General features: G+C 41.0%; 1 protein-coding gene across 1 annotated transcript; it reads left to right on the forward strand.

Annotated features, from left to right (window-relative positions):
- The first annotated feature begins 7221 nt into the window (after window positions 1-7221).
- LOC104634476 (keratin, type I cytoskeletal 19) lies at window positions 7222-12704 on the forward strand. The gene is made up of 8 exons (XM_010301004.2): window positions 7222-7811; window positions 9466-9548; window positions 9886-10042; window positions 10297-10458; window positions 10597-10722; window positions 10849-11069; window positions 11846-11874; window positions 12406-12704. The coding sequence occupies exons 1-8, from the start codon at window positions 7362-7364 to the stop codon at window positions 12435-12437; spliced, it is 1260 nt and encodes a 419-aa protein (XP_010299306.2). The 5' UTR covers window positions 7222-7361; the 3' UTR covers window positions 12438-12704.
- Window positions 12705-17806: the final 5102 nt, after the last annotated feature.

Here is a 17806-nt window from a genome sequence, read left to right on the forward strand (position 1 = left end):
CGAAACTGTTCAATGCAGCCTCAAAATTCAGTTCAAGCCTCTGACCTGGGAAACGGTTAGGCCAAGGAAAGAACAGCTTAAATAATACTACATAGATATGTTTTTCACAGGGGTAACATTGTGACACTGGATGAGGTAATAAACCAAATGAATAGAGAGTAAAAAGGTTGGAAGTTAATTCATTATGAAGGACAGGGAAGAAGAAGAAAGGAACTATCTGTTTCATGTAATTCTGCCTGAAGGTTTAGAGGTAATTCCATATGAAACCAGCAAATTCAGATTAAGTCAAAACCTCCTAGATTGTTCTTGCATGTCTTTAATTAGCATTGAAGTAATTTTGTCTATGTTTTTAACTCATTTAGTAGCAACAGTGGTTGCCACAGACAGACAGGGAGCCTGGTATTACCAAGTGATGAGGAGAAGAATTTTATTAAGAAAGAATTAAGGTTCAATTAAATAGTGCTGTGTTTAAAAAACAGGCCTGTAGGGGGAACTGTGGAGATACTGACATTTTGTACTGTTACTATTTCCAAAGGCAATCAAAGGTATTATGCATTATAATCTTTGGGTGTGTCTGAGTTTCTTAATTCTGGAAATTAACCATCTCCACCTGCATAATGTAACATTTTCAGGAGGTTAGATGAAGGTGAGAGGGGGAATAGCTGGATAGAGAAGAATCACAAACCAAGAACCAGAAGTCAGTGGACTGAATTCCCTGAGGGGCCTCATGCTGGGTCAGGTCTACCAGGTTCCTGCACGATCTAGACCCGCAGCAAATGTTTCTGTTTGCAGAGTCAGGTGCCAGGTATGGACAGGTACGCAGCCCGTTGCTTCCAGTCTTGCGGCTTTGTGCACACTCTTTCCAAAGTCTCTGGGCTACAAGGAAATGGTGTCACGGAGGCAGCGCCGGCTGCCTGCAGCCTGGCCAGGCCCCTTCACTTCAGACAGCCCTTTGCAAGGTAGACTTCCCTCTGGGCCCCCACTGCTGTCTCAAGTGACGAAACAGGAAAATCTGTGATTTGCTGTGCCTCTGATAAAAAAATCACTTTTGTGATATTTCTCATATTTACCAGCCTACCATAATCATGAAAAATAACAGCAGTCCAGTTAAGCAAGTACAAAAATTCTTGTGGGAAAATCCTTTAATTCCGTATTCCAAGTAACACATTTCCATTGTTTCATGTAATACATGCCATTTTGGAGTGGCAATCCCAACAAACGCCTGAATTTCTTTACGTATTTTCACACTATGACAGACACTAGGCAAATGCTCTCTCGTGGTTGATATGGTGAATGTGCAATTTCAGGTGCACTGGAGTTGATTTTCATAACTTATTTAGTACTGCCTAAAGAGAGGTTTATGCACACTGCAATTACTCCTAATAACCTGCTATTTATGAGCCCACGCTCAGAGATGCATTGCAAAGACTGGCTGCAGGGAACACCTTTCCACTGGCACGCACTCCTGTGCTTCAACAACCCTGGCAGCAGGAGTGCGACTGCACATCAAAGGCATTTACAGCCTTACTAATCAACATTTTCTTACAACATTTCTAATCCTAGTTCAGTTCTTTCCCACAACCTGATGTCAGACTGTCCAAAATTATAGCAGTACCAAAAAGTTCATCGTGATTACACAAATGTAAAGATTTTAAACAAATGCTGGCAACTCCTTTCTGGTGAAAAGCTGGTAGAAATCATGTCACCAGACTCTTACAGGTTTTATTAGTTATTAAAGCTGAATCCACTAGAAAAGAGTGAAAAGGCATTCAGTGAGTATTTCAGTCAGCTCGATTTGGTGGTGGTGGGCTGCCCAAGATATCTGGACAGTTGGGGCAGACCTTAGTGTTTAATGAAAGGAAGATGTAAAGCTGAAAACAAGTGTCAGAGGCTGGTGGAAAACCATGGCACTCAGTCACAGTTAAGAGCCAGGACTGTCCAGAAGGTAACCTACCTGTTACACACAAATACTGTGAAATTTGCCTATAAAATACTTCTTTTTGAAAAGGATGCAAACTGTTAGAGTAATTAGACACACCCTTTTCCTTCCCCAAAGGTAGGCAGTTGTTTTGGGCAGCCAAAACCAGGGCTGCAGAACGTGTTCCGTGAGCTGATAGTTGCTATGAGAACAAGCTGTTTTAAAAACACCTCCCTGGCAGTAACTCTTCAAACCAGTGGCTGCAGGACTTGCCTGCGGAGAGCAAGAGAGACTTTGATTTTCTCACTGAGCCTAACAGAGATCTGGGGACTCTGAGAATTTATCGCAAGCAAAAACCAGTGTGAAATCTCCTGTAGGACCAGGAAAGCCCAAATCCAGCTGACAGGATCCATCAGCAGGGTACAAAGAGAGCTCCTTGTTTTCTAATTTGATGAAGAACATGTGTTTAAGCTTGCACAGTCAAAGGTCTACCCTTACTGGAAGCAGTGGCTTGTCACTATGATCAGAATATATTCTTATAAAATTAGCATGAGTAATAATAATATATAAGTATATAAATGCGAATCTATAAATGTATGCATAAAAATATAAATACATAAGCACATAAACAAACAGTACAAATACAAATAGGCTCTCCAAATGTTTTTCAGCCATGAACAGAATAAAATAGCTCATCTCTCTCTGCTATAAAACCCATCTTCTTTGTTTCTACCAAGTCTGGGATTTTTTTTTTTGAGTAGGAATTTTCCATGTGGCCTATGGGAAAATGCCCTCTGAGTAGCTCTAGGCATGACTCATTGCAGAACTGCAGTGTTCACGGCAAGCGTTCAACATGTTCTTGGTTCCTCTGAAGCCTGGGAGAGGTTTAGTCTATTTGGTTTTGGCAGTGGCCTCCAAGTTGCTTATTGCTGCTGCCTGCAGAGACCTGACTTTTGGAACGCATCCTCTCGTCAGTTAGACGTTTGACTCTTAATAATAGTTTCCAGCCCCATCATACTTGCTGAGATTTACCAACCAGATAACAGGTTAAAGGAAGTGTAAAAATATATCCAGTGACTTGTCTTTCACTCATCAGGGCTTGGCATCCAAACTGATTGTTTCTGCCCAATCCTCATGCTATAAGAAAATCTATTTTATTTTCCTATCATCTCAGATACTTTACTCCTGATGTGCATTACCACTATAGTTCTGGATTGATAGAGAAGTCAACTCCAGATTTTTAAAGCTATTTATGTTTCTAGGGAAAGAGAGACAATACTGAGGTATTTCCAAAAGTACACACCACATCCAGTTTGAAGTATTTTCCAAGTATTTACACTGCTCCTAGTTATTTAAGTGTTTGAGTTGTTCATGATCTTTTATGTATTTTCCTCTTGCTAATCTATTCAAATATTACATAAATGACAAACATTGAGAAGTTAAATTATGTGTCCCAATATCACTAAAGTCTGCAGCTGAACAGGAATCCAGATCTTTCCAGTTCAGCTCAAATCACTGAATTATCATGAAAGAACTAAACCACTGGATAAAAATGAGTTGTCCTGTGTCTTACTCTCCTAATTTCTGTTAAAACTGAACGCTTACATGAACTTATTTCTCATCTCTTTCAATGCAGAAATTGGGGCACTGTTGTGCATTTCTCTTCGCCAAATCACATTCCCTCTGCTCTGCAGAACTAGTAATTTTGAGCAAGTTACCAGTGTTGCTCTCGGCTCTTACCTACCCTCTTTTTCAACTGCTAACAGCTGTGTGTGCCTGTGCTAGGACCTGCCTTTTCAGCACGTAAACATTCTTGTCTTTGAATCTGTTGGCACATTCAGTGAATGTGTGGCAATGAAAGGTTTGTGAAGGTTTAAAAAAAAAAAAAAGATTAATGATGGGCTACAAAAGCAAGAAAGCTAAGAATTGTATCTTAGGCCAATGTTCCACACAGTCTGCAGATCAGTTCTTGTTATTGTTGGTTCTCCCCACGAGGAAGTTTAAAGAAAAAATAGAAAAATTTGTGTTTGAATTAAAGAGATTCAAATGTTTCATGCCTATGATCTTCAGTAGCGGAGAAAAACATACAAAGTTGTGATTTTAAGAGGGCATATGCCATGATCAGTAGGGTGGGGCGGCCAAAGTTTTGATGAGCAAGAGAAGAGAGGAAGACAAAAAATGTGCATACAAAAGAGCCAAGAAGCATGTTTTCCATGATGGAAGCAGAGGTAGAAAGGTAGAATTATCAGAAGGGACAAACACTTAAGGATTTAAAAGGTAAATTCAGAATAATAACCTGACTTTGCTCATTCGTCCATAGAAGCATCCATGGAATTGCAGACACCAATAATGTAGGTTAAAATGTTCAGAGAGTTCATTTAATTGTAATTGCCTTAGCGATCCCTGGAAGCAAATTTAGCAGGGTGTGAGAAGAGTGAAGTATATGCCAGCATCATTCAAGGGCAATAAAAATGGTTTACAGGACAATTAATAAAAATACCTTGAAACAGTATGAACAATTTTATAAAGTAGTAGTGACTAGGAAAGCAGAGTTGATAAAGGTAAAGCAGAACCAGGTTTCAGCCCGAAGCTTGGACGTGGACTGTTTCCACCAGTCTGCTGGATGACATCACTTCAATAAATCTGTCTCCCTTACCCTCAGATAAGTTGCAGATAAAGGAAATTCCCTTTGTTGACCATTCCTTACATTTACTTTAGGGAAAAGTTGACCCTACAATAAATGAAGTTGATTGTAGCGGGAGATAAAAAGACCTACGCAGAATGATAAAAGCACCTTCTTTCCTGAGCAAATACTTTGCCATACTAAAGGCTTTTCCAAGCACTTAAGTACATGTTATCACCTTAAGGGAGTCCCAACAAAAACAAACACATGCAGCCACTGAGGTAAAAGAGAGACTAAAGTTAAAAGAAAATCAAAGCTTTTCTGGAAACTTAGAATGCAGTTTTAGTAAAAATGCTGCACGAGGGACTGATTTGCTACTAGAAGCATATGATATGTTTGGTGGTATAAATAAGATTAAATAGTTTCTCCATTTGAAAGTGTGTCCCAAGCTTTTCCTCCCCTGACACTTTTAGATGTACTTCCATACTGCCAAGAAGAACAGCGATTTGGGAAATTTCTTTCCCGTACAGTGAAGCAAACCTAACCTGCTTGCAGTACATTATCAATATTCTAACAGTATAATGTATAATGATTGCTGCTTTTACTCAAGGTGTTTCAGAAGTAATGTAGAGGCCTTCCAGATCCCAATTTTCACTAATTGGACCATAAAATATTATAGAGCATCATAAATGTGCATTTTATTTTTTTAAACCCCCAAATACACTGCTTTGAGGACCTGACAGGGAACTCCAGGGAATGATGAAGGAGTACCTAGAGGGAAGGATGTTCCTCCTTGCAGTAACAGACAAATCAGAATACACCAGTATTTGTTCTCCTTTAAGCTTCTTGCATTTTTGTTCAGTGAAGAAAAGCACATAGAATTCTGTTCTTTATGCTCTGACTATGGACTTTAATATTTAATGCTAAAATAACTATTCTTCTGTAGCTTGCTTTTTCTCTGCAGGCAGACTGTAACTGTCTGATACTCTTGTTTCACCTACCCACAGGACTTGGAACAGTTACCTGCTGGGCAGGTTTTTCCTACCCAGGGCTGAACAGGACATTCAGATCTACAGAAGGGACGACCAGCGTGTCTTCGGCAGACAGAAGTGTCCTCCGTGTCTCTTAGGAGAGGCTGTACACTCTACTGTGTGAGTTGGAGAGTGGTGTGAACACAGCCGTCTCTACAGAAGGAACTCAGCTGAGATGCCCTGAGGCTGCAGCATCCCAGTCAGGTAGCGCACGGTACATACATTGTACATATCAAGTGATATATTCTGTACTGGAGTCGTTGCAGAATTCCTTTCTGACGCAGCCTCATGATGAGATACAGACCAATGGGGCTGTTGATACAGGTGCCTTGGCCAGCTTCCAGCTTGTATATTTGTTCTTTTACCCTCCCTGTATTTGCCCTGCAGTTTGACATTTCTCTCTGTATAGAGTGAGCACAGCACTAATGTGTGGTCTAAAATACCTGGTGCATTCTTATGGGTATAGAAAGAGTAGACAGGCCCTCACATAGAATATGCATTTCATTTGGCTTACCTTTAATTATTTATTTTGGTATTAAATGGATTTCTCACTGAAACATCACAGCATGCATCTTGTGTGCCAAAGGTTCTGTTTAGTGGGAGCACTTGTAGGAGGCAGAATTTCTGCCCAGGCCTGGTTGCTCCCGGAGAGCTGCAAATGCTGGCAGGGCAGCTTACTCCCTTTCTTCAAACAGTTCTGGGGAGTCCCAGAGGCTTGGAGTGAGTGTGGGGTGGCAAGTGAAAGAAAGGGAATGAAGAAAATATGTGAGTATCCACTCGTGTGTTAGGGATGCTCACGGAGGAGCTTGCCGTGAAAGCAACATTGCTTTTGAAAATGCATCTTGGGTAACAGAGGACTTAAACATTTTAGAAATAACATTTTCATGAATCTCAAAGACCAGAAGACTATGTGATTACATTTCTTGTGTTTATTATTTCCCTCTTTCAGTAGCAAAGAAAGGATTGAATGTATAATCAGGCACTTGTTTCTGTTGTTGCTCACTCCCCAGGTAGGCAGGGAAGTGTAATGCTTATCTCTGCTACAAATACAGCTACAGTTCCTTGAAAAGGATTCTTGTTTCTTTAGAAAACCAGACTCTTTCAGACCAGGCATGTTCTCTGTCCTAGCCTCTCTTCTACTGTCAGCCCAAACGGAACTGGGACCAAAGAAAGAAAATGATACTTCTGAAAGAAGACTTTTTCACAAGGGAAACAAGGAAAACAGAGGGGTGGGAACTTGTTTTGCCAAGGTCCACACATATTGTTCACCATTTGAGGTCCTTTCAAGCTCTGTTATCAGCCTACCAATTACTAACTTAATCACTCTGTATTAAAATTCTTTCCTAAGATTACATGAAGTCAGTCATCCTGGGACTTCGCTATGGGCGCAGCACAGGGCTGTGTGCTCCAGCCCTTTTGTTTCCACATAGGTAAACTATAACCAGATTTATGAATGCTCCCCTCAGCAGGGTGACGCCTCCTCCAAATCCCACCTTTTGCTTCAAGAGGCAGCGGTCAGGGGGAGGGAAGCAGCTCCCCTGCGTGAAGGTATTTGGGAAAGGAACACAGCCTACTTCATAGTGACTGACCAATAAGAGGAATTGCTGCGTTGGCAGAAGGCTTAAGGCTGATAAATTCCACGGGTCTCAGATAACACATTCTGGAGACAACTCCCATTGTCACAGGCATAAAAGAGGTGGGGTGGGGGAGCAGAGCACACACTCCTGCCTCAGGATCACAAACCTTGTTGTGAGCTGCAGCTTGGGTTAGGTCCTCGGTACTTCTTGCCATGGCCTGTTACAGCTTCAGGCAAACTTCCTCTTCTGTGGCAGGGGGACCCGGTGGCTCCTCGGCCCGTTTCGGTGGTGGTTGCTTTAGGGCTCCAAGCATCCACGGGGGATCTGGTGGCAGGGGTGTGTCAGTCTCTTCTGCTAGATTTGTCTCTTCTGGCCTGGGAAGCGGGCTGGGTGGTGGGTATGGCAGTAGTTTCAGCAGCAGCTTTAGTGGTGGCTATGGCGGTGGTTTGGGTATCGGTGATGGCCTCCTCTCGGGAAACGAAAAGGCAACTATGCAAAGCCTGAACGAACGCCTCGCGTCCTACCTGGACAAAGTGCGTGCACTCGAAGAGGCAAACTCTGATCTTGAAACTAAAATTCGAGACTGGTACCAAAAACAAGGCCCAGTCCCAGCTCGGGACTACAGTCCTTATTACAAGACTATTGAAGACCTTCGAGACAAGGTAGGTGTTAATATTTATTAAAAATCATCTCAGGTTTGCACTTAGGAAGGAAGCATAAAAAAACACAGAGAAAAACTTAACTAGGAAATGCCCAGAAGGCACTGCAGCTTATGAAAAGGAGAGGAAGATGAAATGAATGTGTAATGATTGGGCGGGGTGGATAAGGAAAATTATCAGTAGGGAATTATCTACCTTTTTAAATGTTATCTAAAAGAATGTACAAAACAGTCAGTCTGAGATACTTAATTGTCTGACAATGTTTGCTTTTAACAAAGCATATATATACATACACACACATATACATACACGCATGCTGGTCATACACACACATATATATGACCATATATATACTGATAAATATAAAGAGAGCCAAACAACGACAGCAACCTGCCTAACTCTGTAATCTGTAACCTGCCATGTAGCTTGAAAAACTTGAGGCACATACACACTGCTTTAACAGTAAAAATAAAAACTAGTTAAGTACAATTTTGTAAATGTGAAGACAGCAGCTCAAGATTTCATCACCACACATTTATTTTTCTTTCACATTTCATTTACTTAAGCTTGGAATTGAAATAAGAGTGCTGAAACATTTGGCTTATGGAGAAAGGAAGTAGCAGACATGAAGTAATCAATCCTATATATAAATGCAGGATTTGCCCCAATCGCCCATGGGTACCTGATAACAGATTATTTTCAGATGATACACACCCTGGAAGACATAGGTAGTAGCTGGATTAAACTATGTAAATAAATGAAAAGAAAACTTGAGGTTTAGTTTTCACAGTTCAGCTTGGAGTTCATGACTGCTCCCACGCAGTTTACTTTCTCCTTGCTGCAATCCATCCACATTCTCTACTGATATCAAAAACTGAGCTCCAGTAAAGGCAGGACTGGCAATTAGATTTTCTCCTTTTAGTATTCTTTTCCCTCCTGTCTTTTACTCCTCTTAGTTAGGGGAGAGAAAATGTTGTTCCAGCTGTGTTTGTGGATGACCTTTTGAGTTTTAAAAGTGGCAGGCAAAAAAGACATGCTTTCTAGGTAAAAATTAACAGGGATTACTTCTAAATAAACACAATTTCCTTTAGGGCTTTCATGACGCATTAGAAGAATCAATAAGCACTACCCTGGATGTTCTAGGAAATAAACGTGTTCAAAGACAATACAAATGGAATGTGAACCCATACTGCTTACGAAACACAAACATGTCATTTATTTTAAAATCGTGCAGCCCTTGTAATCACTTCCCACTGTTAAGTAAATGTGTCACGAGAACAAATTCTGCCAAGAGGGGTCTGCAGACTTTGCTTCCTTTGCATCTCTCCAGGAAATATGTTTCTTCCCTCAGTCCAAAACCATCACCTACCTCCCGGCTCACCAAAGTCCTCTCCCTCCAAGACGGCACGTAGTTTTGTCTGATTGTGGACTTCCAGCTAAAAGCCACTACACGTGCCAGACCTATCCATAACTGACAATCATGGCCAAAGTACTGTGATAAATCTGTGCTACATATTTGCTGTAGACATTGATACTTTCCTACTGAGATCAAATAAAATACACTGTTATTTGGTGTAGCCACAGAAGACATAGAATCTTAACTCTTTTATCTTTAGATTAGGAAAGAATATAACAGTTTGTATATCTTTGTCTGTAGATCCTTGATGCCACTATCGTCAACGCGAAGATTGTCTTGCAGATTGACAATGCCAGGCTGGCTGCTGACGACTTCAAAACCAAGTGAGTAATTTCTGAAAGGAAAAAGGTCTCTTGAGCAGGCAAAAATCCTTGTTGAGCCAAAGACTGTGAGAAAAGAAAGGAATACCTATAAAATCTCTGTACAAACACTAGCTTGATCCTGTCGTTGCAGTTCAGCCCTTCATGTATTTGCTGAAAGCACCACCTGCACCACAGAAAATTTTATATCATGCAAATTATGTGGAGAAAAGTTTAATGCTGGAAAACATTTGCTACATCATAAATCCTACAAAACCCAATACATTTATAGCAAATAATGTGTTTCATGGTGGGCTGGCTTAATCAGCTAACATAAATAGTTTTATTTTGCTTTTTTAAGGTTTGAAACAGAGCAAGCTCTTCGCATGAATGTGGAGGCTGACATCAACGGGCTGCGCAGGGTCCTGGATGAGCTCACCCTGGCTAGAACGGACCTGGAGCTGCAGATTGAAAACTTAAAGGAGGAGCTGGCTTACCTAAAGAAAAACCACGAGGAGGTAAAAAATCCCCAAGAAACAGGTTTGAAAGTGACATTAGAGAAACAGCATGTGGAAATGTGGAGTCACTCAGGATTGCCCTGGGCTCTCCAACAGTGACAAAACAATTTCTGGGTAGACTGGGAAATGGAAGATACTCCCTGCAAGTATTTAAGGGGAGTGAGTCAGTCCTTAGCCCTTGAAGAAAGAAAGTTCGTAATGTTTTCAGTTTATGATTTTACCCTCTTTTGTCTTCCTCTGCCATGTCCACATAGGAAATGAGTGCCCTGGGAGGGCAAGTAGCTGGCCAAGTCAGTGTTGAACTGGACTCTGCTCCAGGCATTGACCTGTCCAAGATCCTGGCTGATATGAGAGATCAGTATGAACACATGGCTGAGAAGAACAGGAAGGATGCTGAGGCCTGGTTCCACAACAAGGTAGAAAAAACTCTATGCTATACAAATACTAACCAAAAAAATCCATGAAAGAAACAAAATAATTATTAAAACACACAGAAAACTGCTATGAAAACCTTATGACCCCCTATTTCTCATGTAACGTTTTCTCTGTTTCAGACTGAAGAGCTGAACCGTGAAGTTGCTGTCAATACTGAACAACTGCAGAGCAGCAAGTCTGAAGTCACTGACCTGAGACGTTCCCTCCAAGGGCTGGAAATAGAACTTCAGTCCCAGCTCAACATGGTATGTTAAGTTGGCACTGCCTGAACTCCCCCTTGCCGGAATGGGTACATATTCCCCTCCCTAGAAGGAGTGCCGCATCTGGCAGCAACCTTTCTGTGGTTTCCCCTCCAACCTCTCTGCTTGCAGAAAGCCGCGCTGGAGAGCACCTTGGCAGACACGGAAGGGCGTTACAGTGCCCAGCTGGCACAGATCCAGGGCCTGGTTGGCAGCGTGGAGGCACAGCTGGCTGAGCTCCGAGCTGATATGGAGCGCCAGAACAGTGAATACAAGATCCTCATGGATATCAAGACTCGACTGGAGCAAGAGATCGCTACTTATCGACAACTCCTGGAAGGCCAGGAGTCCCGGTAAGTAACTCTGCTAGCCGCAGACAGCCTTTTTGCTTACCCTCCTAAAGTCTGACCATGCCATGGTGCTCGTTTGTCACAGCACCACAGTAAACACAACTTCAAATCCTCCTGGGGTTCTCAAATTTTTAACAAACTAATTTTTCTGGACTATGCTGGAGCTAGAAATGTTACAATTCCCATTTACATTAAGTGAGCACCCCAAAGAGTTTCTAAACAAAAAGGCAAACTGACAAGCAGTACAGGAGATTAAATTCAACTAACAGTTAAAGTGATAACTACTCATTAGCTGCTGACATTCAGGAAACACAATGCAGCTAGTAATGTTTTACAGAATAGAAGGATTGACCCCAAATTCCCATAAACTTCCTGGTACCAGTTAAACAGCTCTTGCCTCAAGGAATCAGTGTAGAAGAAGATATTCCGAAGAGAAGTGAAGGCAGACAAGCCCATTAAGTGGACCTCCCCAGGGGAGCACAGCTTTCTGTCATTTCACATATAGCCTCAGGGAGGAAAATGTCTTGTAGCCTGGAAAAAAATGAGATGGGAGTCGAAAGGTTTTGATTTCCCTTATTCCTTCTTTTCCATAACTGTCCCACTGCAGTTGTGTATTTCCTACCACAATTCCCTCTCCTGAGCTGCGAGGGAGAGCAAGGAGATGACCATCTCTTCTCTGACTATACACAAAATGTACCCGATTCATAGAGAACTTGCTTTTATATGCAGCATTTGATGTGTTACCTCTCCTTTCAAGTATTGTCTCTTTTGTTCTACAGGATGTTTGGCTCCCTTTCTGAAACAGCCGGTAAGAATCTTCTCTTTCAGGAAACCTTTAGGAGTCAAAGAAATTTTATTTTCTAAAAGGAAATATGCATTATGGTAGTTGTGTCCATTCTAGAGACTGGGCTGCTGCACTGATTTGTTTCACAGAAAAAAGTCTATTAAGTAACAAATGATGACTCTGACTAGAATTTAACAAAATTCAGTCATTAAAAGATGCTAGACATCAGAAAAAAAATCTCAGACTATGCTACAGTAAAGGGTAAGTAAAGCACAAAGTGCTTAATCATCCCCCCAGATGAAAGGATACAAGAAATTTAAGCTTGGCCAGCTCAGGGGAATTGTATGAACATGCAAGTAAAACTTGCCTTGAGCTTTTAAAGGTCAGCTGTATTGTAAAAGTGATGTATGATTCAAATCAATGCTATGAAGAAGAAAACTTCTGAGAGAAGGGAGTGAAAGACGAGACATAAACTAAGCTTAGTGCCCATTGCAGAGTGGTCTCATGTGTGTTATGCTTAAGTAATTCCTGTTCTTTCTCTCCGTATTATTGTAGACAAAAGAGACAAGCTGGCAGATGGAAAATAGTACTGAAAGTCCTCCAAATGTCATCGTCAAAATGAGAAAAAGCAGACAACACACAGGAATTGAAACAGAGAGGAATCACTCTAAGCTGCTGGAAATTACTATCTTAAAGCACAGAAAATTCTTGGCCACACAAATTTTAGGTAGATTCATCTATTTAGTGGTGATTAATTTGCGAGTTGGGTTAGCTTTTCAATTATTTCTAGTTCTGGCATGTACTGAATTGCTGTATCTAGTCCAATAAAGATGATCATCTTCTTGCAATCTTAACTTCTTTTGCGTTATTGTGATATCATTACTGAAGTTTGGCTTTAATCAGGCAGGAAACAGCTAGCCAGCCTCCCCAACAGTGTTGGTGGGTGGGCAGCTTGAGCTCCGTCTCTCATTTCTTCCAGCTCCTCTTGCTGGTAGGAGCTCTGAATAGGGAGGCAACAGCATCCTCAGCCCCTCAGAGCGGGGAATACAGAAGTGACACGTTTCTACCTACAATGGCTGTGCACTCTGAAGAGCAGTAGCAGTGAGATGTTAAGTGATTCTGGTAAGAAGCAAGAACTGGGAGACGTGATGTTAAGTGATTCTGGTAAGAAGCAAGAACTGGGAGATGTTTTGTTAGGGTAAAAGATAAAGCTTGAAGATAACTCCTACAGAAACAAATAGGAGTGAGAAACAGTTGTGAGATTTCTTCACTCACTTTCCCAGTTCATACAGAGGTAACAAATCTTTAGCCTCAATTTTAGCCACCTTCATTCTCATGCCACTGAAAGGATACTATCCTAGCTGAAATTCTAAATGTAATCACTTCCAGGTCAGGCCCCCAGAAATCAGTAATTCCATTTCCAACCATCCCTCTGCAAGCTTTCAGCCAAGGAAACTTTTCGGGGTTTGTGCTAAAAGAAAATCATGGCTATAGCCTAACTATCACATTCCCACCTCCCACTATTACAAAGGGCACATAGTTAGCTCGTCAACTGAAGTAGCAGACTAGAAGTACCCCAATACTGCACACCCCCAGAGTGATCATCTTGCAGCCTGCATTTCAGGGAGTCATCATCAAATCCTTCAGCACTTTCAGGACTTGGGAGGGAATAATTATTTCACTCTTGTTCATAGCAGATTAATGTAGTGTTTGCATAGTGAGGAGCATCCCAAAGCTACAGACCTCCTCTATCAAGGTTGGGCAATCCTCTTCACTCAAGAGGTGCTGGTGCTTGGTTTTGGTTCAGCAGTGACTCAGATGAACTGTCAAAATAATTTGTCAGGTACTGACACAGACAATCCCAGCTTAGCCTCTGGAAATCTAGCATGATAGCGTTAGGCAGTGGCTTCACTATGACAGGCAAAACCTGTGACAGGAAAGAAAAACAGTCATGAAAAGTAAGAATCAGCAAAGAGGTATGGAGAAGAGGACAAGATGGGAAGAACAGGGGGACTAAGGTGCTCTGGTGGAAGCAAGCGCAGCATTGAAAGGGAGTAGTGGCATGAAAAGCACTGGCTTACAGGAGATGCAAGTGGTTCTTCAGAAGCTCACCCATTTATGCAGTGCCTGCTTTCAGAAGATCACAGAGAAGAAAGCTGTTGCGCATTACATGCTCCAGTACAGGCTGTTCCTGAGTGCTGACACACTTGCTAATAAATACTTTGTACCAAATTTATTCCCTAAAACAGTCAAACCCGGACTCCCTCTCTGATAAAAGAACAAACAACTCCACGTCTGTTTTTTCATCTTAACAAATCCCATTCCCTGACAGCAAGTTCTTGTGACAAACCCAGTCAGAGTATGAGATTACTGGTGCAGATTTCTTGTGTTGTATAGCTGCAAATGTGAAAGCCTGACAAGAAATTCTCATGCTCCAAGAATGCAAACGATATTTATAAGGACACTTTGTAAATGTATATTGCAAAAAGTTTTATTTTCAAAGATTGAATTAAATGTCAGTCAGAAAAAAAGATGTTTAAAAGGTTAACAGTTTAAAAGTGTTTAAGAGGTAAAAAGTGCCAAGAATTGAATGAATTCATAAACCCTGGTAAAGAAACTGGGGGTTTCAGAGACTTGAAAGAATCTTGAAAAGGCTAGAATTCTTGTTTTTATAGCCTAATTTTAATTATAGTTTATAATTTTATTGATTTTGTCCCATATTTGTATGGTAATGAAGGATTTCTGGTGAAATGTTTAATACAAAATCACTCAGAGACTATCATTTTAGAGTTTGGTTCAGAAAAGCAGTGTTTTCTAAAGGTATGTAATGCCTGAGGGATGGTTTTATCAGCGAAGACTGAGATGATAAACAAGCTGCTTCTTGAATGGAGCTTTCTGTCCTCCTGAAAGGAGAGGCTATAGTGTGTCAACTCTATTAATCCTGTAACAGAAGTAATAAAAGAGTTTGCACAGCATAGACATGTCAGGGAACATCTTCCAGGAAAGCTCTGTGGAAGCATGACAAACCAAGGTGCTTATGCACCACATACAATGCTGAGTAAAGTCTGAAACTGTGTGTCAAGGCACTGGAGAAGAAATCTTAGAGTGAAGATAGTGAGAACAGAATAAAGGCATAAGCTTGAAATAGCATTGGTTTTTACTTCAGCAGGTGATGGGCTTCAATTTCCATGTGGAGACTATAAGGAAAAAAAGTTGTAGATTGAAGTTCATGTTCCAGCTGCAGAAAATGAAGAATGAACAGAGCAGCACAGATCTCTACCAGTACAGAGACAGCACTCATTTGAGACGTCCCTTTAACGTCCTGAGAGTTTATGAATCTGGAAGCATTCCAAAGCTCATGAATTTAGAGAAATGTAACTGATTTGTTTTTTAATGATAGATAGAACATAGCTAAAATGCAGACACAATAATTGAAAAGAAGAATATGACTGTATGTAGAATTATACCTAGTTCAAGAAGACAGATGATTTTCATGTACTTGTTCAAATCCACATATGAAATTAGATTCATGAAAACACTTTTGATTTCTAAACTTCTACTAATGTAAATATCAAATTGTATCTCATTTTTCACCAGAGCAAGCTTTGCCTTACATCGTCTACTATAAAATTATATAATGCATGTAGGTTTTGATATAGAAGTCTTCAACATGGAAGCAGTAATACGACAACAAAATCTATATAAATAAATACCATGAGTGAGCAAATTCTGAATACGCACAAGCATTTGCCAGCAGTCTGCCCTTGGCGTAGAGATACAGACATATTTACCACTTCTCTCACACCAGAAGAGCCATGTTCATGAGCAAGCTCTCAAAAGTGAAGTTTTTTTCTCTTTAGGAAAGTGCCGGTGAAGCACAGCAACTGAAGCAAGCTGCAAAAAAATGATCCATGACCAGCCACTTCTAAACTGCACAGGGCAGTGTACCTCCAAGAGTTCCCCGCCCCATTGCCACGGCAGTTCTTTGGCAGAAAAAAAATAATCTCATTTTTCTTCACTTTTCCCCATCATCCTCCCGGCAAAGAGCTGGATTTTGGGGGGAGGAGGAGGATCCAGCCCCCCCCCCCGCCCCAGACCTCTAAATGCTGCGTTGCCCCCCCCCAACTCTGGGGGGTCAGTGCCTCACGATTGCGCCATCGCCGGCTGAGCTTCACAGAGGCACCTTTCCTGACGACTTCTAGTAAAATATTAGGAACTATTTAGAAGTACTTGTTTAATATGAAAGAACAAATAGCGAAGATGATGAAGGCAGGGATAAGCCTCAGGTCTGCAAGTGCTGCACTCGGCATTTCTCAAGCTTTTGATGATGGGGGGACATGCCCTAAGGATCTGAGTTTGATGGTCTACAGAAAATTGAAAAAGCCACAGAATCCTCACCACTGTGGTTTTCTGAATTATGTTATAGGACATAATCTGCTGCTTGATTATTTCATTTTTCCCAGTGGTAAGTATTCAACAGGAAAGAAACAGCTTGATATCTGCTATCTGCTTTTTATAAGTGTTCATCTGATAACAACCTAGAATAACGCATGGGGCACTTTCAAAAGCAGCTAAAGGTATTTCACCAGCAAGCTTCCAAAGACATTATAAAGACTGAGTGAAAGAAGACTGATTGAAAAATCCCCAAAGTTTCCTGTTAAAGTTTATGGTGTTTTCTAGAAGTGATTTTGCTGGATTTTTTAAAACGGGATTTGATCTTGCTTATAGTGGGATCCCTCAGAGTTAAACAGACCCTAGCAGCATGCACACCTCAGGCTATTTACATTACAAGGGTCTTAAAGAAACTTTTTTATCTTTAGGAGATTTTGTCTAAACTTGTTTCCTGAGATACTAACTCTTGGAGATACACAGATTTGGCAAGCCACGCAGAACCATTAATCTGCCCAACAGCAAAACTGAACCGCTGTGGCAAAGGTCCAGGTACAGTTTGAAACATGTTTCCACAACTACAAAACACCCTTTCTTTTCTAATCAGCTGAAGAATGAGTGGACATTCTCAGATCCAGCCTGTTAAGCTGCGTATCACAGCTAGATTTTCGAAGTTTCTTTCCTCCCGAGTACACATCTTTTCCTGGCAAAAAGGCTGCGCATTTCCCTGATGCTGCATTAAAGTCTCAACTGTAAAAGTCAGAAAATCCCTCAGTTTATTCCAACAACTGGCATGAGCCTCAGTTTATATGAAATCACCCATCCTGAATTCGAAAGTCATTTTCTGTTGATAGGTACTGTCAAAACCTGTGCTAAAACCAACACTTCCTTACTATGTCGTTAGCAAACATACAATTTTTCTCCTTTATTTTAGTGGTTCCAAACTAGAGACCAGAGAAAGTTCCTCCCATCTTCACTTCATCCCTGCTTTTCTCCCTCCTCTCAAGCCCTGTTTCCTTAAACCATTATGCACCTCGGTACCAATTTATTGTCATACCATACCCCTATGTCTTCAGCTGCAACCTGTGGCTTCGATCTGAAGAATGGCACCTTATTGTGCAAGAATGGGGCTCTCTTTTCAAACTCCACACTATTGCCACACTCTCCACACACACATTACCCCAGTGGCACACCCCAGCAGGCTAAACAAGCAGTTAATACTTCCTTAAAAATCTCCCAAATCTGGTTTGCCATAATTACGCAGTATTGAACAGAGCTGTAGCACTGAATTACTGCCTTTCAAATTTCACTAGCCAATTATTAGATTTGAAAGAGACTGGTATTTCAGACTCCCACTTTAAATGAAGGATTAATATGACTCTTCCACGTGCTTCTTAAAACTTATTTTCAAGAATTCTTTTATTTCATAGTGCATGTTGGTATTAAACACAGTTATTGCTATCTGAACAGTTTAATCTTAAACCCAATTTGTTTGTTTTCCAAAAGTAGCAGGAACTCAGTCCTCCCACACTTCTTATAATTGAATGATTTCAATCTTGTATTACCT

This window comes from Balearica regulorum, chromosome 24 (assembly GCF_011004875.1).
Source record: "Balearica regulorum gibbericeps isolate bBalReg1 chromosome 24, bBalReg1.pri, whole genome shotgun sequence".
Lineage (NCBI taxonomy): Eukaryota > Metazoa > Chordata > Aves > Gruiformes > Gruidae > Balearica > Balearica regulorum.